General features: G+C 47.3%; 1 protein-coding gene across 3 annotated transcripts in view; it reads right to left on the bottom strand.

Annotated features, from left to right (window-relative positions):
• RCAN1 (regulator of calcineurin 1) overlaps positions 1-24544 on the bottom strand; it is a 285308-nt gene that overhangs the window by 29421 nt on the left and 231343 nt on the right. Inside the window, exon 1 of one of the 3 annotated variants that reach the window (XM_078656914.1) lies at positions 1438-2014. The exons of 1 other annotated variant lie outside the window; for it this stretch is intronic. In XM_078656914.1, coding sequence (XP_078513040.1) covers positions 1438-1524 — 87 coding nt within the window. In that variant the 5' untranslated portion in view covers positions 1525-2014. Of the gene's footprint in view, positions 1-394; positions 2015-24544 lie in introns of those variants that run through there. One more of the 3 variants, XM_078656915.1, reaches the window with a different exon arrangement.

Below are 24544 nucleotides of genomic sequence, written 5' to 3'. Positions count from 1 at the left end.
CTGCAAGTCAGTGCCACCTTTCTTCCGCAGCTCGAAAAACTGAAGCATTTGGGTGGTTCCAACTCCTTCTTCTAAAAAGATTGTCGTCACTAAAACACCAAAATACCAGTTAATTTGAGAAATCGATTTCCATACGTGCACACATCTTTAGACCCGCACTTAATGATTAAACATATCTTTGTGCCCATCAGGTGGGTAATTTGATAGTTCTGTCTTTCCTACAGACCGTAAGCTCATACCAAATATTCTACCAATATAAAATCCCGAACGCCGTCTACCAACAACAACAACAACAAAAAACAAGGTTTGAAGGTGTATTTCCCCTCCATGAAGCCTCTACTCGCGTGACACTCCAGTTCCGGCCATCCGCCCCTACTGTACAGGATAGAGTTACCTTTTTTCCACTGGGCTGTTACTCATCTACTGACAGTGATACCTGGGCCGGAGCCATCACACACAAACAAGAACCGGCGCTGCAGGTTCACCGTGCAGCCTTCTAACGCCGGCGCCGCCAGCGCGCCTCGGGTCGTGCACGACTGATTCCAGGCGCTTGACCGTGAACCAGGAGTTCATTCACCCTGCGAGGCGTTCACGGGTAGTAGATAGATGCTCCGTGGAAGGGTAATCTGCCTGGTGTTAATAATTTGTATGTACGTGCAGCAGCTTGGTGTGCCATAGGGAAACTGGCGGGCACAGTCTGTCAACAGCTGTTCGCAGCCGGCTGCGGCGTTATTCCATCACCGGAAAATGTTTTACATGCCAAGCTGGCACGCTATCCCCATCGCTTTCCTGAAGTCATCGACGCCATATAATTCCGCTGTGACACTCTTATGAACATGTTCCACGTAACAAGAACTTACTAAGAAAACGGGTGCCCAATTTGCTTTCACAAACCGCACGTAATAAAAAAATAATAATAATTCTAAAGGATCGTGCCCTTTTTACGTAACACTAAAACCATTCAGTATTAAGTTGTTGTAATAAAAGTGCTACAGTACTCTTCCGTATGATGAAACGCCGAGACAGCCCCGCCGGGGCTCACACATGTTAAAAAAATCTTGCTAGTGGTAACGTGATGTAAATAAAAGCGGTTATAATCCCCCAAGGCACTGGGGCTCAACAATTGAAATAACTTCAGAAGGATGAACAGCGGGAGCAGCCCTGCCGACAGTTGAACCTGTGAGATGAAGGTTGAAAACAAAGACCTCAGGAGCGACCGCTTAAATAACAAAGCAGGGCACCCAGCAAATCAACATGAAGGTAAAGTCCTCTCTGTAGCAGCAGGTGCATTCACCCACGCAACAATGCAAACAATCGTATAGCCTGAAAAGTCATACGACTGCTTCCCACACTTCAGCTACACTTGTGCAAAATACTTCACCACAGTCTGCACTTTAAAGCCCACCAGGGTCCAGTGAACAGCAGCCAGGCGCTCACCCGGTTCTCGTTGTGGCTGAAGAGGTCGGCGCCCGACACGCAGGCGATCAGCGAGCCGAAGCTGTAGTGAAAGTTTCTGAAATGCATCCTGGCGGCAGCCTCAGATGGACAGACAGGGCGATCCACGGACAGATAGGGCGATCCACAGACAGCGGTGGGTGCAGAGGTCCGGGAGCAGCGCTTTGTGCAAACTGAGCTTATAAAGGAGGCGAGCTGACCCCTCCCAAAAACAGCCACCGAAACGAGCACAAAAAAAACCTCCCGGTGCCAGAGCAAGGGACAGCGGATTCCTAAACAAACCCAGCTCGCGCGCAGGCAGCCGGGGACAGACTCTAAGCTCCGGCTGGAAAGCGGTGACGTCAGCACGTTAGTCAGTTTCCCTATGCTAATTAACTTTGCCTTTTTTTTGCTTTGGAGGATGGAAAAACAGCTGAGGTCTGCATCGCAGCTGCTTTATCAACTCCCCTGGCCGCATAGTTTCCATCGCGAGTAATTCCACTCAGCGTGGGGCGGCAGCTCCGCGCCCCGCCGGCCGGGCCGGCCCTCCTTCCTTGAGATGGAAAATGTGAGTGCCCAAGGACCGGGCCTGGCGCAATAAACACTCATTAGCCGTCGGGGTCATTGCGAGACGCTGGAAACTGAGACGGATACCCGTCCACACCCCTGCCGAACAACTGGCGACCCATTAACTTGGGGGGAGAGAAAACAAGGCATTCATATGGGTACAAAGAGCGGCGTCGAACCTGTCTCTCCACCGCTTAAACTTTCCAGTGTTTGCCACAGTAAATTACGTTGTTTGCTTGCAATAATGCACAGGCTGCAAAAGGATTCGCGGCAGGAGACCGCAGACCCGCTGGCTGCCTGTTATTTGTAATAGTAAAATTATATTTATATAGCGCCTACTATTACCACGGACGAGGCGTCGAAGCGCTTTTCGGCAAGTAGCACGATCCTAATTCACAGGATTAGTGGTGAATTGCTAAAGGGAAATATGAAATTCATTTGAGGGGTGGAAATGTGTGGCTGGTATTAGGCTTTAAAAGGATAGTGAAGGGATAGATGTGGATCGATTCACAAAATCAGTTGAGCACAGGAAATAGTACTACAGCAGCATTCTTAGATGCTCTCCTAGATGCCTTTGTAACTCGGCCTCAAAATGTCCTACTCCCTAATGCACGCCTTGCAAAACGAATCCTTGCAGGGACAGGACCCCCGACCCACTGGTTGCGTGCTCATGGAACCAATCACAAAATCAATTGTGAGTACTGCAAGTAGCGCTACAGGAGTACTCTTTTATACACTCTTAGGGCCAGATGTATAAAGCGTTTTCCCGTTCGCAAACGGGCCAATTCGCAGAATCGTCCCGTTTGCGAACGGGAAAAAGCCTTTTGGGATGTATCATCCCAAAAGGAAATTGCAAAGTAGGGAATCACAATTTTTGCAATTATCTATTTTGCGAATGCTTTTTCTCTAAATGCAATGCAGGAAGCGCGTTTTAAATTGCGACCCTGCTTTAAGGAATCGCAATTTACAACCAACTTCAAGTTGGTGGTAAATTGCAAATCCTTAGAAAAAGGCAAAATTTAGCATTTTTCTAAGTGCCATGTGGCACATACATGCCCTTAGGCATGTATGTGCACCACATGTGCACACATGCATATTTCAGGGGTGCATCAGGGGGGTCTTATGGCCCCTTGCACCATTGAAATTGCATGCGCAATTTGTGAGTACATATTGGGTACTTGCAAATTAGGCATCCTATTTCCATTCATTCCTATGGGCCTCTAGGCCCATAGAAGTGAATGGGAAGCCATTCCTTATTTGCGAGTCGCAAATAAGGAATGTGTAGGAATTGTAAAAAATGTGCTGAAACCTACATACATTGCATTTTGCGAGTCTATAATAGCGGATCTGTAAAATTCGCTATTATATACTCGCAAAATCCAATTTTTATACATCTGGCTGAAAGAGGCCTTTGAGACTCACCCACGAAAATGTCCAACTCCCTAATGCACACGTTACAGAACGAATTGCAGCGAGAAGTACGAAACCAAAGGCCCACTGGTTGTCTGTTTATGGACCGTTTCACAAAAGTAGTATGATTAAGGGAACTAAGTAGTACCACAGGAGTACTCTTTTATGTACCCTTCCTTGCACGACTTTCTGACTTGGCCACAAAATTTCGAACTCCCTAACGCCACACTGCAAAATGAATTGTTGCAAGAAGGACAGAAGCACAGACCCACGGGTTGCGTGCTTATGGAACCAATTTAAAAAAATCAATTACGAGTACTGGAAGTAGTACTACAGCAGTACTCTTTTATATACTCTTAGAGGCCTTTATGACTCAGCCAAGAAATGTCCAAATCCCTAATACGCATGCTGCAAAACAAACCGTAAGAAGGGCAAGACCACAGACCCACTGGTTGAATGCTTATGGAGCCAATTAAAAAAATCAGTTATGAGTACCAGCTGTAGTACTACAGCAGTACTCTTTTACGTACTGTTAGATGCCTTTGTGACTCGGACACAAAACGTCTAATTCCCTAACTCCATATTCCACACGCTGTGAAATGATTCTCGACAAGAAGCACAGACTCACTAGTTGCGTGCTTATGGGACTGATTCACACGATCATTTACGACAAGTTGTGCTACATGAGTTCTCTTTTGCGTACTCTTACATACCATTGTGAGTTAAGTCATAAAATGTCCAAGGCGTAATTAGTAAACACGCTTAGCGATTTATACGAATTGTATAAGAACAGTCTCTGAATATTCCCATTTACTTCAGAATATAAATGTGTTTGGGCCAAATCACAGTGGCACATAAGAGTGCATAAAAGGCTAGTGCAGGAGCACTATTTTACATTCTCCAAAATGCCTTTGTGAATGGGTGGCTAAATTCGTTAGGGTTCAGCTTGGAGCTGTAAACCCTCAACAAGCCTTGAGGGGTGCCCCCATTTTTCAGTGCAGACGTTCACCCTGTACAGGCAATACCTAGGCAGCCTGTGCTTTATAGAAGGATCATATCCCTGTGAAGGCTCTGCCCCCAGCTTGTGGGCTCCACCATTCAACGCACTCCCAAACAGGGGCACCAATCTCCTCTTGTGCGTCAAGATGGGGGACAGCGATGCCACGACTGGCAATCTGCAAGATCAAATGCTCATAGTGGCTGTATCGCTATCAGTAGATAAATCCTAGTCTGTCATTATTTTCAATCGCACTCCACCCCCCATCAATTAGGTGACCTGTTTAGAATTCAACAGAACTCATAAATAGAGAAACTGGTACTCTCTTCTTAAATGTTTTCACTTAGGTGGAGGAATGGCCGAATCGTCTGTAGTAACTAGGGGTGGGCAATAAATTCCGTTCCGTTGGCAGAGTTTTGGCCATTCCGCGTTACTTATTTTTATTTATTTGAAGAGTTTTATATAGCAGTGGCTAGACCTGGAGGTATCAGAGCGCTTTACCTGAGGATAATTGAGTTACAAGTTACAAATTACATTGGTTACAAGATCATAGTAAGACACATGGAAATAAAAACAATGTTACAGTGATTCGTCCGAGGGAGGATGAGGAAGGAGACACAGCGAGAAGACAAGGAAGAACGTTACACATGTAATGCAGAGTTCCGGTCAAATTCCGCCAACTCTCACATGGCAGAGTGTTTTCTCGCGCAAGGCTCGCTAACGGTAAGTTGGCGAGCGAGATTTGGCATCCCCTAGCACGATTTTTGGTCCCTAGGAGGGCACCCGGCATGAATTTCCCAAAGTGGATAGTTGCAACTGTTTGCATTTGGAAAGCTGCCACTCGAGCGGCAGCAAAATCAACTTGAGAAGCTGCGCCCTCTGTTACGTAACTAGGTACCGTTTGTGCTGATTTTTCAGCACGGAACGAGCTCCCAGGGCTAAAAATCAGCACGCACAACGTGCCTATTTGCACCCATTCGCGGAACGCCGTGGATTCTCATGGATTTTTCATGTAACTCCACAGAATTCTACGGAGTGAAACTCCGCTAGTTCCAACCACCCGTAGTAGTAACCACTAACAAAGCTAATTTTTCTAGCTCCTAAAGAGAGGAAAAGTTTTACTACACTGCACTAATACACATTGTACAAGTGCAGCACAGGCAGCGCCATTGCAAGGAAAAGTCAGAGATCCACCCCGTGGCAATCAAAGAGATGCCGGGAAATCTTTTATGTGCCTGTTCTTGTAGTAGTGGTAAGGTTTATAATATAAAATTTGAGGGACCATGCCTCACCACTGACAGCAATGCTTCTCTGTGGAACCTGTTTTAAAATATTACTTTCTTTCAGCATGGCACACACACAGGGACATTGTGGTAAGAGAGTTGTCATGGATGTTCTCTCAGGCCCTGTAGCAGCCTCTCTATCAAAGCCTTGTTCAAACAGAATCTGTAGTTCAGGGAGCGGGAGAGGGATTATGCCTCATGTTGCAACAAGGCGATGCATTCATTTTTATCAAAGGGCATAAGTAAACCATGCTTTCAATGCACACTGAAACAAGAACCATTGCTATGAGCATTGTTTTTGCCTTAAAATAATCAGTGAAGGTACCTTGACAGGTTTGCCCTACCTATCCTTTATAGTTCCACTGTAATTTATTTTGCACAGAGGTGCAAAAGTGAAACAATGCTAAAACATTAAAAGGCCTAAATAAATAGCCTCATGAATGTGAGTGCTCATGCCAGGCCGCGTGACACTGCTACTCTGCACTTTTACCCTTCTTGCCCCATAAGCTGCACATCAGAAATTCTGCTTCCTTCTAGATATGATCTTTTATGAGGTTTTAGATCTTGATGTATTCCCAGTATAGAGTCGAACATGCCCCTGCAGCCCCCGTCATCTAGCAGCTGGCAATTGGACGACGGGGGCTCCATGCTGACACACAAGTACCTTTTTTGGAACTCAGAGAGACATTGAGGTTCGGTGTGGGATGGAGGCGTAAAGGTATGCCGGTCGTCCAGTGGAGGTTCCCGGATACGGCAGGCATGCAATGCTTGTATGCCTTTGCTCGCAGTATATGTGGTCCAAAAGCTCCTGGTTACTAATGGCTTCTGTGGCACTCTGCTACCACATTTCACAATGTTTCTGGATGTGGAGTGGTCCTAGTAATCAGTCTGTGGGGCAACGGATGCTGCTCAAGATGCTGCCTCTTTGTGCGTCAGCCTTGCGACTCATGAGCAGTGGATGGTTGCGTTTAGTACAATGCCGCCGGTTGAGATAGGGACAGAGCAACATAGTTTCTTGGGTCACCTGAATTCCATGGAGGTTGCCATGTCCTGCTTTGGATAACGCCAATGACTAGACTACCAAACTATGGTTGAATTCGTCTGACTCTGGAATACCTGAAAGTGTGGTGGCCATGTTGAAAGGAAAAATGGCTGCCAGCTAACATAAACTAACTATCTGACTAACCATTCAAACAAGCTTTCCTCCTCTAGCTATTGCACTTAACTATCCTCAGATTATCATTGGCCTTTGTATACACTTGCCTCTCCTCCAATCTTGATTTGGTGCCTTCCACAATCTCTGGATCAACAAGGAAGGCTGAATATCTTCTACCTTCCATCAATATAGAGCATAGGCGGGCCTGAAACTGTTGAGCTTCGGGGCGGAGGCTCCGCTGGACCCATTTACGGATTTCCTCTTCCCTAGCAGCATGAATGGAAAGTGAGCCTGCAGACAGCCAAGTGCACCGAAGTGTTAGGACAGTTCCCGCTTAGTGAAGAGGCAGGCTATATTGTCTGGATTTCTGAATCACACAGCTTTGGCCTTCAGGTTTGCTGTATAATCTTGAACAGTGGACTGCCTGTTTTTTGCTTCATCGTCCGCATAATCCTCAGAAAATGTAGAATAACAAACCTAAAAGTGCCTGCTCATTGCTTCTGTTCTTTTGCAAAGTCCAATGACACTCATTTGGGTCTAGTCAGCACTACATAAACCTACAAATAAATTCATCTGGCTTCTAGGCTGTTTTTTCACCCATACTCAGGGCGCCCTGATGCCATTTTGCAGTACACCTCTTCTATTTTGTATGACTACACTGCAAGGCCTTCAGTATTTTTGACATGCCTGGGATGCATCAGCTATTGCTGTGATAGTGCCTCCTCTGCTTTTTAATCCACATTGCACCGAGTCTGTCATTTTAATTTTGTGGCATATGCTTCCCATACACATTTTAAACAATTAGCCATCCTCCCAGGTTTCCAAGACCGGACACAATAGATTTGGCAATGCTTGTTTATGTTATGTCAAGGTACTGAGCATTTGAATAGTACAGCATTTGCCAATTACATAGCCACTTGGCACTTTGTGCAGACATCGTTCTGCGTTTGCGATTCGTCCAGCTCAAGTTCTCGACTGGGAGATCTTGTTCTTGAACCACATTGGTTTGGGGGGGAATAGGCTGAGATTGTGGGTTATCCCTGTCACAATACCACCACAAACTGAATTCCCTGAAAAGAGGAATCCCACTCATCTACTCACCTCACAACTTGCCCCTCATTCAAGACTGAATCAACAACCTAGACATCCTCCCTTGCAAACCTTTCATCATCGAATCATCAAAATCACTTGTCATGACCCTGGATAAAAACCTCAGCATGCAAGCACACATGAGTTCATCCATACACTGTGCGCTTCTGCAACTAAACCTCCTCAAGAGGGTGAAACTGCCCTCATCCTGACACCATACTTCAAGATCGCAGTTCAAGTCCTTGTCATATCTGGAAAAGACTATCGTAGTGTGACTTTATCGCTTAACGAAAATCACGAAAGGCCCCGCTCAAGGGGACCCTCAATGCCGCAGCGAGACTGAGAACAGGAACAAGACCATATCACACCCTCTTTCAAGTTCCTCCACTGGCTCGCGTTCAAAGCAAGGGTCCATCTGAAGAGAGCTTGCCTGACCAAGCCCTGCACTATGATGTACCCGTGTACCTAGCACAAAAGCTCACGATCTCAGGAGGCAGACGCTCCCTACGGAGTGCTAGCTGGCTCCTGCAGATTCAAAAAAGAGAAGAGCTAAACCCATGCCTTCTCTGAATCTGCCCAGAGGATATCTTGTGGCAGATAATTCAGCCAAACTCATCAATCATTGATTTCAATAAAGAGGTCTAAAGCCGCTGTTATCAATTTTTGGACTTCTATGGACCCCCACTTATTCATTACTGGAATCCGGGGACCACCTCTGAGTCATTATTGTAACCCGGGGACCTTAGCTTAAGCAATTTAAATGATTGGAACCACAAAACAATAAAAAAAAAACAATAAGCATTAAACATACAAATAACAAAATATTTAGGTATTTCACAAAACTTTTTTTTACATTTTAACGGGAAGGTTAGCACTTTTGGAATTTTAATTGAGGCAACCCATCATCCATTCTATTTTATGTTTGATGCACTTGCACTGCTCCCACTAATCAATCTGAGTGTACCAACTTAATTTTTACCCTCCAATTCTAAATTCTATCACATTCACATACACTTTATGAATCTTTTTATATGATTTAAATTTCTAAGCAGCCGCTGAGCCCCAGAGGTCCCCAGACCACATTTTAAGCACCACTGGTATAAAGGACTTTACTAAAAAGATTCCTAATGGAATGATGTGAACCAGGGTTGACCTCAGGACTGCGACACCCAAGAGATCCTCCTCCCGAGACACAGCTATTGATTAGTGGTACCTCTAGTAGAGCGATCATGGGAGACACATCAAATGTTTTGTTTTCCGCTGCAGGATTCTATGTGTTAGGTAACAGGTTATGGTTCCTCTCAGTACAGCACTCAGCTACCTTTGGATCATGTTTGTGCTTTATAAAACTCTCTAAATAAATAAAAAATCGAAATAAATACTGGAGGTTTGAGTTTATAGATTCAAGACCCACACCCAAAACAGTCATCATGTGTGTGATGCTTGGCACACACAGAATATCGACCATACCGTTTGTTCAATTTAACATGTGCCGGGTTTATTTATTTTGAAGTAGACTTACTGTGAGGGTTATCAACTAGTAAAAATACACACACAAAAACACAATATAACGATGTACTAAGTGTTCTGTCAAAGTTTGCACGTATAGTACCATTGTCTACTGTGTGAGCAAACTCGAATCACTCACTGGTGACAGGTACCTGGCACGGTAAAGGGGGCGAGAGGGCACCGCCAACATCATGCATAACTAGTGGCCCAGAGTGAGGAATGTTCTGCTTCCGTTTGATCCTCTCCAGGTAAGTGCCCTTCAAAATATGCTAGAAAACCAGCATGATGAAATACAGCGAGATCCCAAAGGACACCAGCACCAGCTATTCCAGAGGATACCCATACCAGCTATCCCAGAGGATACCAGCACCAGCTATTCCAGAGGATACCAGCCCACCAGCTATTCCAGAGGATACCAGCAAAAGCAGATACCAGCACCAGCTATCCCAGAAGATACCAGCACCAGCTATTCCAGATGAAACCAGCGCCAGCTATTCCAGAGGTTACCAGCACCAGCCGATACCAGCACCAGCTATTCCAGAGGATACCAGCGCCAGCTATCCCAGCCAATACTAGCACCAGCCGATAAAGCACCTGCTATTCCAGAGGATACCAGCACCAGCCGATACCAGCACCAGCTATTCCAGAGGATACCAACACCAGCTATTCCAGAGGATACCAGCACCAGCAATTCCAGAGGATACCAGCACCAGCTATCCGAGAGGATAACAGCACCAGCTATCCGAGAGGATAACAGCACCAGCTATTCCAGAGGATATCAGGACCAGCTATTCCAGAGGATACCAGCACCAGCCGATACCAGCACCAGCTGTTCCAGAGGATACCAGCACCAGCTATTCCAGAGGATACCAGCACCAGCCGATACCAGCACCAGCTGTTCCAGAGGATACCAGCAACAGCTGTTCCAGAGGATACCAGCACCAGCTGTTCCAGAGGATACCAGCGCAAGCTATTCCACAGGATATAAGCACCAGCTATTCCAGAGGATAACAGCACCATCTATTCCAGAGGATACCAGCAACAGCTATTCCAGAGGTTACCACCACCATCCGATACCAGCACCAGCTGTTCCAGAGGATACCAGCAACAGCGATTCCAGAGGATACCAGCAACAGCTATTCCAGAGGATACCAGGACCAGCTATTCCAGAGGATACCAGCTATTCCAGAGGATACCAGCACCAGCTATACCAGCCGATACCAGCACCAGCTATTCCAGAGGATACCAGCACCAGCTATTCTAGAGGATACCAGCTGAGGAAAATAATTTTTCGATCAACAATCATTTTAACAGGACTCCATTGGTTTTTGCATTGCCATCTCGTGGCAAACACTTTCGTTTTTCCTGATGTATGAGGAAAATTCTATCAGCACGACAAAAATCCATTTTTGCAGGCCTGCATTTCTGCCCAGGAACTGTCACCCGCCCAACCCCCTGTTCGCTTCAGTTCATCAGAAAGCCACATGGCCCTCACCCCGAGTGAATGATTCATTTTTCCTCTCCTGCTCCCAGCCTGATAAAACATCCTTCACAGTGATCAGGTTATCTAGACAATGGTCTGACTGCTGGACTCTAATCAGGGTAAATAAACAAATGACTTGAAAGACCAGGCTTTGATCAGGCAATTGAACAATGACCTGAAAGAAAGAGCCCTGATCAAAGCCGAGTGGACAATGCTCTGTGTACCAAGCCCTTGACCAGGCCACTAAGTACAAGCATAGAGTGGACAATGCTCTGTGTACCAAACCATGACCAGGTCACCAACTACAAGCATCGCCTTGATGAAGCTATCAACTACAAACACTGCCCTGATTGGACAATGGACTGACAGCCAAAAGAATGGTATGAGAAATGTATAAAAGGCTTGTAAGCTACAGAGTAAAGTAGCAGCCTCCTCTGTCTTGTCTTTGACTGGCTTTGGACTTTGTTCCATAGACCGGGCTATTGAAATAAATCTGGGTTCCTCCTGCAGACGAAGGCTCCTGTGTCTCCTTTTACTACGTATGAAGGGTATGGAAGATTTGGGCGGTTCCCCTGCCGCTGAGACCCTGTAAGTGGGTTAATCCGGTTCTTCAAATGGCGGCCAGAATAGGGACTCCACGAGTATGGAGGTCAGGCCCGGTGGACGTGAGGAGGTGCACGGAGAGACTCCGACGGAGGCGCCCTACCCAAGGATTCTTGTTATATTCCGGTAGACCGAACGACTCACCCGTTGTTCCTCCCCACCCGGTCTGGGCCACTTGACCGCCTTCTCGCTGGAGTCCCCTAGCAAATAATTTCTGGAGCAGGACACAGCCCTACGTCTGCAGAAGAACACTACCCCTGTAAGGTAAGGGTAGACTGATCATCCACCAAGTCTGTATGATTCTGTTATTGACTTTCGCAAAAGCCAAGCAAGCGAGGTAAATTTAAAAAACCCGCTGGTGTATGTATATTGACTTTTGCCAAAGCCAAGCAAGCGAGGTAAATTTTAAAACCCGCTGGTGTCTTTTCTGTATGGTCCTGTGTGAATATTGATTTTTTGCAAAGAATCAAGCAAGCGAGGTGAGTTTTGAAAAACTTATTATGTTGTTGTATGTGTACACAGGACTTCCAGCTGGAGGCGGCGTGTCCGCTCCCTCCAGAAGGGACCCTTGGCCATACCATGTATGTTAAATATGGCCCTTCTGCCATAATGTTTTCCTCATTTTGGGTGAAATACACCAAGAAAAGTTACGCGGAGTTACAGTGGACACTTTATGGCTCCTTTTCTCAGAGACAAATACTGGCCATAAGTACCTATTTTGAGGTTCTGAAAATGCTAGAAGATTACACATATTAGGCCTTAGGTTACAGCTAGAGCAGTTAGGTTCCTCGGGTAAATGCCACTACAGTGAGGGCTTCTCAGAGCCCATCCTGTTTCCTACCTGCAACCTGTAACCTAAGGGCCTTAGATGATTAAACAGGCTCATACCTCCTACTTGAATGGCTCCAGACACTTGTAGCGAGACCCTGAATTCTAACGTCCACACTCTAGTATTTTCTGTTTCTCAATTTTTATTTCAAAGGGGCGGGGAATGCCAGCATTTGATCATTTTCATTAAATGTGTTTACTCAATTTGCATTAAAATACCAGTAGGCAGGTAAAATAGGGTTAAGTGGACACCCTATTAGCGGGAGCAGAGTGCACCAGAAGCCCCCCAACCATCAGTTCACCTGTGCATTCCATATATATGTTTCAGGCCCTGCGTGCAGGAGATGCTCTTGCGCTTCCAGATAGGAGGGACAGTGGTGAAAGAGGGGAGCATTTAATGCGCAGAAATACTTTAAACCCACAGTGTTAGTGCCCCCTTGATGCACATTGTACCGGGCATGCTTATGTCTGGGGTTGCCCATCCGTGTGATCTGGAATTATCTACCCCATTGGACCTTTTCTGGACTAGAATTATAGACATGGGTGGTTGAACAAAACCAAAGCATGCTTACTACTGTATCTTTGAGGGTAAGTGCACCACTGGGTAGTCGTTGAACAAACTTGTGCGTTCTGGGATTTAATTCACTGGTTATTTCCGGCAAACCAATTGGGCTGACTCACCTGACGGTAATGATTTGGAACTTCGCTGGGCTGGAAATAGGCTACCCTAACTGTTTATTCTCTTTCCAATTACTGACGTAGGAGTTGGGTAATAAAAAAGGGGGAACATCTTTAATTAGGCTTTGGCAACTTCAGTACAACCAACGTGGTTGGTCAAGAGAACACGTCAGAAGTACACATTACAATGTAAATACTTTTGGGGTTTATCGAAAAGTAAAACAATGCTTCGGGTGATAATGAGGTTTCTCGCGCAGGCCGCGGGTTTGCTTTCGGCGTCTGCACATTAAGGCACAATTAGGTGCCCCCCCTCACACACATAAAACAAGGTAGTTTTTACAATCCCAGCCGCTGACCCAAATATGTTTTGTCCATTGAAAGCGCAGCATTAAAAGTGCAATTAATTTCCGCCACCCACTTTTTCCTTGGTCACAAGATAGTTCCTGACTCCAGAAAATTAGGGGGTCATACGGGCAGCAAATTGAGGAACAAGGCGGCACTAATTCCTTACAAGATCCCGACTGCACAACCCCCTTCTCCCCCTCCTCTACGTCGAAGTTTTCAAAATCCTACAGTATTTGGGGGCGGGGCGTGGGCGGGGTTTCGCTGAGCTGTGAAACTATGTGAAAGACTGCAGACCGGCAACGAGGCTGCAGGAATGTGCACTTTTACATGATATATCTGTGTGGATTATATTTGTACTTTCGGGTGGGTGCCACAAAATGCATGCTGCAGTGCAAATAAATTCCTAAAAACGTGCAATATACAAATACAGACTGGGTAACGAAGCACTCGAAGTTCTACAGTCCATATGTGTGTGAATCCTGTGTTTTTAAAATCACAGATTAGGGTTTTAGTAAAGTATTGCTTTGCTGGTGTGAGTTAGTCATAGTCAATGGGAACATATATGAGGGGTTTCCACTGGTTTCATGCGCCTGGTAAAGGACCTCTCTGAATGTTGCTAATGCTAACTTGTAAATTATACATACCTGTGCATTTACTAGGGTGATGGTGGCACCGAAAGGCTGGCGGCTTGTTACTGCCTGCGGCGTGCTGTGATGCTACTATACGGTTCTCCCAGGGGAAGGGGCCCAGGTCGGGCTTCTGTGGTGCCCAGTGGCTGCTCTATGCCATCCAATCCACGGACAGCAGGCCCTTCCCGGGCAGAGGCGAGAATGTCTGCATTCTTACACTGGCGCTAAGTTAATCTACGAGGCGCTCCGTGGCGGGGGTAATTGCATCTGGGCGCTTGTATCGCTGCGCAAATTACTTTAGAGTTTCAACAATTCATTGACTCCATTCTTGTAAATAGATAATGGGGAAATTATACAAGTTATCTCGCATTTTTACTGCCTTCCTTGAAGCTGCATTCTTTCTCCGATAATGTCCTGCGGGGCTCGTGTCGCCCGCCTAATATGTCTTACCCCGCCCCCGCGCCATGGACAGACATCCGATAAAACCAGCGGCTGTCACGGGAAAAACATCTTGGCCAAATCACCTGCATTTCCCTCCGGCAGATTTCTCATGCACCCTTTTTCTGCAAAGAGGGAACGGTGCAGTAATTCGCTGAACTATCATACCACTGTTGTAAATACCTCAAGCAACGTCCATATACACATGTAGAATAAATATATCTATCTCATTTTTCCTGACTGAATAAATGTGATCGGAAGCATGAGTAAGTGGCGCTTTTCCTTTCCACAATGTCGGAGCCGCCGAGCGCTGCGAAAGGGTCATATTGTGGAACTGCAGGCAAATAGGAGTTACCACTACTACTCATCTGAATGGTGTTCGTTGTATCGACTTCGATAGGATGAATGGCCCTGTAGGGACTTTAAATACCTAACCCGCATTATTATGGACACAGATTTCAGGGAGATAAACGTGTGTTCAAGTTTGCTTACAAGCAATTACATAATCCGATTTCTAACTGGAAATTAAATGAAATAACATATATATAAATATATTGCTCAGCCAATCCTTCTCTGATGCTGTGTCAAAACTCTGGAGTAGCGACCCGAAGCATTTAGAACAACAACCTCACATATTGCTGTCCACAAAGAAGGGCATAGCAGTTGAGATTCTAGTATGTTTGTATGTTATGTTTTAAGGTACATTTAATGTATTACTTTATGTGCAATAGTATGATTACTTAAATCTCAAAGGTGTAGAGAAAAACGTACACGAAGGGAAGTTTTTGTAAATGATTTATTACCAATACCAGAGACCCGCAGACAGCTGATAACAGGATGTGGCTCTGGCGAACAGCCGGTAAGGTAAAACAATACCGCCCACAATGACGTTCCTTGGAACTCACTGATAATTCCACACTATTCTTAGAAAAAGGGAAGGAATGTATGTCCCGCTAGGTGGGTGGCAGACGAGGGCATGGTTGAAAACACAGTATAGAGTGTGATTGATATTCAGTCCCAAACTACTAATATGTCTGTACAGCATTGGGTATAAAAACTGATTGTCTGTACAGTCTAACTAAGACCTTTTGTACTCTTTACAGAAACAGTCCTGACGTTTGTCCCATTCAGCGATGCCAGACTGCATTCTACATCTACGGAAGCGGAGAGTGACAGCATACTAAGAGGAAGGGTGGAACCCTCCCTTAACACTGCTCAGCATCAAGAACAATTGTTTCCCGTCCATACTGTCCCTGCTTCCGACAGATACAACTTACACTCCAGAGGGAAGGCTTGCCCTTGACTACGCCAAGTGCCAATAGGCTGTAGGGCTGTGATCCTCCTAGGCTGAGAGTAGTGCTGTTTGTAAGACTGAGGTAAACCATAAGGGCCCTCGGCCCCTGCATCCAGTGAAACAACCACCAATCACAGACAGCCACTAGGGGTCCCTGGCTTAGCACAATGGCCGCCTTCCTAAACACCCGTATCCAGAAACAAGATGCCAGTCCCTGACATAGCAGATGCTTCATGGCTGTTTGTCTCCCTCCTCCTAACTATCCTTGGTTGGCTCTTACTGATCTTCCATCCTGTAACATCACCGACTCCTACCCCGACTCCTGCAGAACCCAGTGGGGTTGGAAGGTCCTCATCTTCCTTGCATTAGGAGTAGCTGTCCTGGTCTCCTGCTGTTTGTGTTTTCAGTGCCTGCCAGTACTCTGTACAATGTGTGTGCAGACCATCAAGCCTCCGCCATCAAACATTCACAACATTAATATGATGGTAATGATCCAGCAAGAAACAGATGGCCTTATGAACATTGACATTTCCTAAAGTATTTCCCACTCTATGGCAAAAGGAGGGTCTGAGGAAAAGAATTTTTCGATCAACAATCATTTTAACAGGACTGCATTGGTTTTTGCATTGCCATCTCATGGCAAACACTTTTACAGAACTCACCTGGTCGTTTTTCCTGATGTACGAGGAAAATTCTATCAGCATGACAAAAATCCATTATTGCAGGACTTCATTTGTGCCCAGGAACAGTCACCCGCCCAACGCCCTGTTCTCTTCAGTTCTTCAGAAAGCCACATGGCCCCCCCCCGAGTGAATGATTAATTTTTCCTCTCCTGCTCCCAGCCTGATAAAACATCCTTGACACAGTGATCAGGTTATCTAGACAACGGTCTGACTGCTGGACTCTAATCAGGGTAAATAAACAAATGACTTGAAAGACCAGGCTTTGATCAGGCAATTGAACAATGACCTGAAAGAAAGAGCCCTGATCAAAGCAGAGTGGACAATGCTCTGTGTACCAAGCCCTTGACCAGGTCACCAACTACAAGCATAGAGTGTATAATGCTCTGTGTACCAAACCTTGACCAGGTCACCAACTACCAGCATCGCCTTGATCAAGCTATCAACTACACACACTGCCGCTGAGCCTTCTCCAAGGCAAGGTCGCCCCCAACCCGCTGCTCCTGCCTGCCACCGGCCTGAGCCTTGCTGCTCTCTGCCGCCTGCCTGAGCCTTGCTCCGCCGCCTCGCTGCTGCCTTCTGCATTTTCCCCCCTCCTGCTGCTGGACGGCTACAAGATCATCCGGAGGGACCGCGTCAACCAGACAGGAGGAGGCATCGCCATCATCCACAGGAACACCATCCGCATCACGACCAACACCAACGATACCCTCGCACCCGCCGAACACCTGCACTTCCAGATCCACATCAACCCCAAGACCACCCTCAGAGGCACCCTCATCTACAGACCCCTGGGACCACGCACACAATTCAGCGAAGACATCGCCGACTCCATCAGCCCGCACGCCCTCCCCTCTGCTGACTACATCCTCCTCGGGGACCTCAACTTCCACCTGGAGAACAACAACGACCGCAACACCACCACCCTGCTGGACAACCTCGCAAACCTCTGACTCAAGCAGCTGGTGACCACCCCCACCCACTACGCCGGACACACACTCGACCCCGTGTTCTCATCCAGCAAGGACATCACCTTCAGCCACGCCACCGGACTCCACTGGACGGACCACAGCTGCGTCCACTTCAGCTTCAGAAGGACCACGATCCACCACCACCAGCAACAGGTTGCACGAAGAAGCTGGAACAAGATCACAGCCGACCAGCTCGCGACTTCCCTGAGCAAAAACCCTCCCGCCGGCGCAACGAACCCCAGCCAGGCGGCCACCAACCTAACAAAGTGGATCAGCAACTGCGCAGACGACCTCGCCCCTCTGAGGACCCCGCCTAGCAGACCCGGCAGCAAGAAAGCCCCATAGTTCACCGACGAACTCAAGAGCTCCAAGAGGAACTGCCGAGCCCTTGAGAAAGCCTGGCGCAGAGACCCAACACCGGACAACATGACTGCCCTCAAGCTCGCCACCCGAAAACACCACCAACTGATTCACGCCACCAAGAAAACTGCTTTCAAGGAACGACTGGACAACAACGCACACAACAGCAAGGAACTCTTCAACATCGTTAAAGAGCTCTCCAACCCCACGCCGGAAACAACGACATCACCCCTTCACAGGACCTCTGCAACTCCCTCGCCTCCTACTTCTACAACAAGATCGCGGACATACACAACAGCTTCAGCACTCAACCGACGCACGCCACGACCGAACCACCGCCCCCCCACCACCACCCTCCGCGCCTGGACCCCGATCAGCACCGAAGATACTGTCCGCACGATGAACTCCATCCACTCCGGTTCTCCAACCGACCCCTGCCCTCACCACGTCTTCAACAAGGCCGACGCTGTCATCGCACCCCACCTGCGGGACATCATCAACACCTCCTTCGACACCGCTACCTTCCCGGAGAGCTGGAAGCACGCCGAACTCAGCGCTCTACTTAAGAAGCCATCAGCCGACCCCACCGACCTCAAGAACTACCGCCCCATCTCGCTGCTCCCGTTTCCTGCAAAAGTCATCGAGAAGACCGTCAAAAAGCAGCTGACCGCCTTCCTCGAGACGAACGGATCCCTCGACCTCTCGCAGTCTGGATTCCGAGCCAACCACAGCACCGAGACTGCCCTGATCACAGCCACCGATGACATCCGAGCCCTGCTCGACAACGGAGAAACAGCGGCCCTCATCCTCCTAGACCTCTCCGCGGCCTTCGACACTGTCTGCCACCGCACCCTAGTGCAGCGCCTCAGCAACGTCGGAATCCAGGAGAAGGCACTGGAGTGGATCATCTCCTTCCTCGCCGGAAGGACACAGAGAGTCCGCCTCCCCCCGTTCAGGTCAGAAGCCACCGAAGTCATCTGCGGCGTTCCTCAAGGCTCCTCGCTCAGCCCAACCCTCTTCAACGTCTACATGAGCCCCCTCGCAGCCATCGCACGCCAACACAACCTCAACATCATCTCCTACGCCGACGACACCCAGCTGATCCTCTCCCTCACCATCGACCCCACCGCCGCCAGAGCCAACCTACACGAAGGGATGACAGACGTAGCCAAGTGGATGAGGAACAGCCGCCTGAAACTGAACTCGGACAAGACGGAAGTCCTCATCCTGGGATCCTCACCTTCCGCCTGGGACGACTCCTGGTGGCCCCCCGCCCTGGGCAGCGCACCCAAACCAACAGACCACGCACGCAACTTGGGCTTCATCCTGGATTCCTCCCTCTCCATGACCAGACAAATCAACGCCGTCTCCTCGTCGTGCTTCAACATCCTGCGCATGCTACGTAAGATCTTCCGGTGGATCCCCACCGAGACCAGGAAGACGGTCACCCAGGCCCTCGTCACCAGCCGTCTGGACTACGGCAACTCCCTCTACGCCGGTACCACCGCCAAACTCCAGAAGAGACTCCAGCGGATCCAGAACGCCTCAGCACGACTCATCCTGGACATCTCCCGTCGCAGCCACATCTCCGGACACCTGAGAGACCTGCACTGGCTCCCGGTCAACAAGAGAATCACCTTCCGTCTCCTCACCCACGCACACAAAGCCCTGCACAACCAAGGCCCAGGATACCTCAACAGCCGCCTCAATTTCTACGCTCCCACACGCCAGCTTTGATCGACCGGCCACGCCCTCGCCACCGTCCCCCGCATCTGAAGAGCCACAACAGGAGGAAGGTCCTTCTCCTACCTGGCCGCCAAGACTTGGAACTCCCTCCCGACCCACCTCCGCCTGACCCAGGAACACCTCGCCTTCAGGAAGCAGCTCAAGACCTGCCTGTTCAAGCAGTAGCGGACCCCCCCTCCCCTAGCGCCTTGAGACCCTCCGGGTGAGTAGTACGCTATATAAATGCCTTAATTGATTGATTGATTGATTGATTGATTGATTGGACAATGGACTGGCAGCCAAAAGAATGGTATGAGAAATGTATAAAAGGCTTGTAAGCTACAGAGTAAAGTAGCAGCCTCCTCTGTCTTGTCTTTGACTGGCTTTGGACTCTGTTCCATAGCCCGGGCTATTGAAATAAATCTGGGTTCCTCCTGCAGACGAAGGCTCCTGTGTCTCCTTTTACTACGTATGAAGGGTATGGAAGATTTGGGCGGTTCCCCGGCCGCCGAGACCCTGTAAGTGGGTTAATCCGGTTCTTCACAGCTATTCCAGAAGGTACCAGCTATTCCAGGGGATACCAGCACCAGCTATTCCAGATGATACCAGCGCCAGCTATTCCAGAGGATACCGGCACCAGCCGATACCAGTACCAGCTATACCAGCCGATACCAGCACCAGCTAATCCAGAGGATACCAGAACCAGCCGAGGGCGCTTGGGGGGCGGCAAACACGTTACTCTAGAAGTTCTTGATAGTTTCATTAAGATCATTTATTTACCACTGATGACGAACTGGAACCTTCGATGTCAAGCTCTAGTGACAGCCCCTCTTACTGTAGTCCACAAGCCACCACAAACCTGTCATATGCAGCAACATGTGACCATTTGAGCATACCTGCCCTCCATGGATTAAACTACATTACATAACACCCCAAAAGCATGAATAATGCTGGGGCAGTATCCTGCTCTGCACTACAGGACTGACACCTGGCATGTGGTATGCAATCCGGCCACATCTAATTCCCCTTCTCCCATTGCATTACCCTCTGTGTCTCTGCCACAGTCTTCAGGACAGTGAATGACTCTCAACTCCATTTGGAGGTCAGGTCAAAGATGGCCGACATCTCACACCAGCACTATGTTAACATCAGAAAGAAAATTTAAGGGATTATGAAACCTCTCAAAGTACTTTTGGGCAGAAACCTCCAGATAAGCTTTAACAGTCTGTGCAAATGCTAACTCCATGTGAACGAGCACTTACTCCTGCCACCTGTACTTTAGGAAACCATTCCTTATCCTACACGAAGACATTGGAGTTTATAACCTATAGCCAAACAATATTAACTCATTTACTCTGATAAGCTAAACGTTGAAGCATTATTTTGAATATTCTTTTTGAAGGCCAGCCTATTTACAGACAAAGTAACATCCACATTTGCCATGATTAACTATTCTATTATACAATATAGTCTTGAGAAAATACATAGAGTGAATCTCATGCTGGGTAATAGCAGATGCCTGGTGACCGGAAACATTAGTAATGTAACAAGAGTATTCTGAAGACTATATGTACTCAACATATGAAGAAATTAAACATATGAAATGAGTTTGCTTGCTTTTCTTTTTGGCTAAAACAAAATACGGCATACATGTGAAAGACATGAATATACATATAATTGAATGGTGAACAATTTATTTCAATTTGTTATTTTGGTTCACCTGTAGATGTAGAGAAGCTTGACACTTGATGAGAAGATGTAACTTTGACTAGCAGCCAAAGTGGTAATTGTGCTTTTAATTACCTTATAATGCATACCTGAACGCTGTGTTTGTTTAATTTGACTTTGCTGGGACTCGGCGGCGCTTTCTGACTTCGCCTCACCACTCCACGCCTCGCGGTACCCGCTTCGATCTGTGAGGAATCCAAACTGCACGCCTGGAACTGGAATTAATCTTGGAGGCGCCCACAGGACTTTGATAGAGGGTGTGTTGCAAGAGTAGGCAGGGCTGCGAGTGACCAGCGGGCCCTGGACTTCAAATCCCAGGAGCACCCGCCAGCCCTCACCACCGGCACCTGGGCCACTCTCCCTGCTAGCTCCGCCCTCTGAGTGCGTGTAAAAAGCCCAGTCTTTGGACACAACCTGGGACGCTGTGTTTGTTTAATTTGACTTTGCTTGGACTCGGCGGCGCTTTCTGACTTCGCCTCACCACTCCACGCTTCGCGGGTCCCGCTTCGATCTGTGAGGAATCCAAACTGCACGCCTGGAACTGGAATTAATCTTGGAGGCACCCCCAGGACTTTGATAGAGGGTGTGAGTAGGCAGGGCTGCGAGTGACCAGCGGGCCCTGGACTTCAAATCCCAGGAGCACCCGCCAGCCCTCATCACCGGCACCTGGGCCACTCTCCCTGCTAGCTCCGCCCTCTAATTTCGCCTAAATCCCTTTATCTTCAAGAAGGCACTTCCGCTGCGCGGGAGCGCGCGGGAGTGCGCCCGGGAGAAGCCCGGGACAAGGGCGGGACCGTCTGTGGCCGTCAGTGGCCGAAGGTGGCTGGGCTGGGCCACCCCTCTAATTATTTTTGTTTTTTAACTTATTTATCTTCTTGTATGGGTCCGTTGTCCACGCTATCATGATCAATTCTGCGAGTAAGCCATGATAAATTATTATTAACTGTTTATTGTGTGTTTAACTCGGCTCTCTTTTGTATTATTACCCCATTGTTTGGCCTTTTTAACTATTGCATTTTAACTAAGGATGTCTAGTCCTGTCTTAAACTCTCTTCCTAATTGTGTAGGCGTATCCATACTTGGCCCACTTGACAAATACTTTGTCAGAGCCACCAAAGATATTGATAGGGAGATAGCCCTAGCAGAGAGGCGGGCCGAGCCCCGCCTCTCTATTGAGCTTCTTAAGGGACAGGCTCCTCTCAATCTCGAGAAGGTCGCTATGAGCATATCAGCACTTGACACCACGCACTCTGATACCGATGCGGAACTGTTTAATACAGAAAACATTCCTTTAATCTTTCAAGATATCCCGCCACTACTAGAAGACTTGGAAGTAATCATGGACGGCGACAGCAATGCGTCCACAGCTGCATCCAATAATCTTATAGATCTTAATACCCCTTTACTCTCAGATTCAGCCCCCCACCCTATTAGCAACATCTTACCTTCAGTCCCGAAGATCCAAACTGAGGTAGTCACGTCGCTGGATTCTCAACCTACTGCTAAAATTAGCAGAGCACGTGACAATCCGACAAGTAAAGGGAATAGAGGAGCAGTACGCTCCCCAGTAAGGAAAAGAAGGAGGAAGGGAGGGCTAAAAAATGGGGTTGGAAACCCATGGAAGGCTCCGCATGTAGCAGATCCTAAACAAATTCCACCAGATGTAGTGGGGAAGGAGGGAAAAACAGGGCAATCTACTTCAGATTGTAAATCTTTTTCTAACGAAGGGCTTTTTGAGACAGTTGAAAGTCTTTTAAAGGCTCATACTTCCACTCACTGAGAGGCTCAAAAGGCTAGATGAAAAATTGGATTGACTTCTGCCGGAGTTTACTCCGTCAGAGAATTCCAATTTAATTATCCCATCTATCCCAACTGAAACCCGACCCATAACTAAACAACCTACTAATAACCAAAGTAGGCAACATACTCCTATTGTAAGATCTAATAATATGTCTGCTGATAGAAATTCCACCAAATCAGTAGGCACATTAGACACTACAGTTATAAAGGCCACAAGCAGAGAAAAGAATCAATCAGCAGTACTAAAACCTGTCCACACCAGCAGTTTACCCCCCACTAAAACAAGTTTCTCGACTAGAGGAAAACTTAACTCCAAATACGTAGTAGACCTGCCTCCGGAGTCGTCCAATTTTGTCATTATCCTAACAGGTGTTCCTGTTGTACCAGAGGGAAATGTGGAATCAAACATTAGTTTGAAAAACAAAGTTATCCACTGGTTACGCATAAATAGACCGTTACCTTTACACCTGAATGGAGACATTGTCTCAGTGAGAAGGTGCCACTGGGTGGGCTTTCGCCCAAAAGATATAGATGGCGACTTGATCATTGTAAACTTTCGGGACCATAGGGTGGTCACTTATATTAGTGACTGGTTCCCGGGTAGAAGTAATGGAGGAGTATCATCCCGAAATTTGACTTACTTTTACCCGGAAACTATGATGTTGCCCCCCCATAAACCTCTAAGGGGGCACGGTTTTGACGTCCCTTACCATTTAAAACAAATTACTAACTCTGTCATCCCTACTCATTATAATAGAAATGCTATCCCTTTTTTCCCGCCCAATTATCCCAACAGGTACCCAATTCCAACTGTTAATAACATTCCCTTATATAACATGTTTCATCCCTTAACTGGCATGGACGTAAATGATTGACTGAATCCAACTCCCCTACAAGAGAGATCTGTCCGTGAAAACTTGTCAATATCTCCTTTTTCGGTGGAGAAGGGTATGCCTGTACCGGTGACTTATTATGAACTTAATCAGTGGGATGTTTTGGAGAAAAGACACTATGAAGTAGTGGGTCCTCGGGTTAGTAATATAACTCGAACCCTTGATGAACAAAATACTAATCCTGCAGCCCATAGTGGAGATAAAGATGATGTTATACACATGAATATGGGATCTGCAGGCAAAGTAAATCTTAACTCTGTCTTAGATCAGCGGAGTAGAGATAACCCCCTATAATAATATTAGAAGCACAAACTCCCCCTATACTGATGCAATAAATAATGTTATAGAAACAAGAGTGGGTGGGAGTGATATAGTTCACCTTAATGGAAAATCATCATGGGGTGAAGAGGGTAATCGGGTAGAGGACAGCTGCTTTCGTTTAATTTCCTGGAATATAGCTGGCCTTTGGCGGAGGCTAGAGGATCCTGCCTGGCTAAAATGCATTGAATCTTTTGACATTGTCTGCCTTCAGGAGACATGGAGTACTATGGACCATAGCTTGGATGGTTACCAAATGTTTAATGTTTTTGCTGAGCCTTCACAAGCAGGGAGAGCTAAAGGTGGGCTTGTGACAGCTATTTCTG

Source organism: Lissotriton helveticus, chromosome 8 (assembly GCF_964261635.1).
Source record: "Lissotriton helveticus chromosome 8, aLisHel1.1, whole genome shotgun sequence".
NCBI lineage: Eukaryota > Metazoa > Chordata > Amphibia > Caudata > Salamandridae > Lissotriton > Lissotriton helveticus.
The sequence above is the reverse complement of the archived record's forward strand: the minus strand, read 5'-3'. Positions and strand labels throughout refer to the sequence as shown.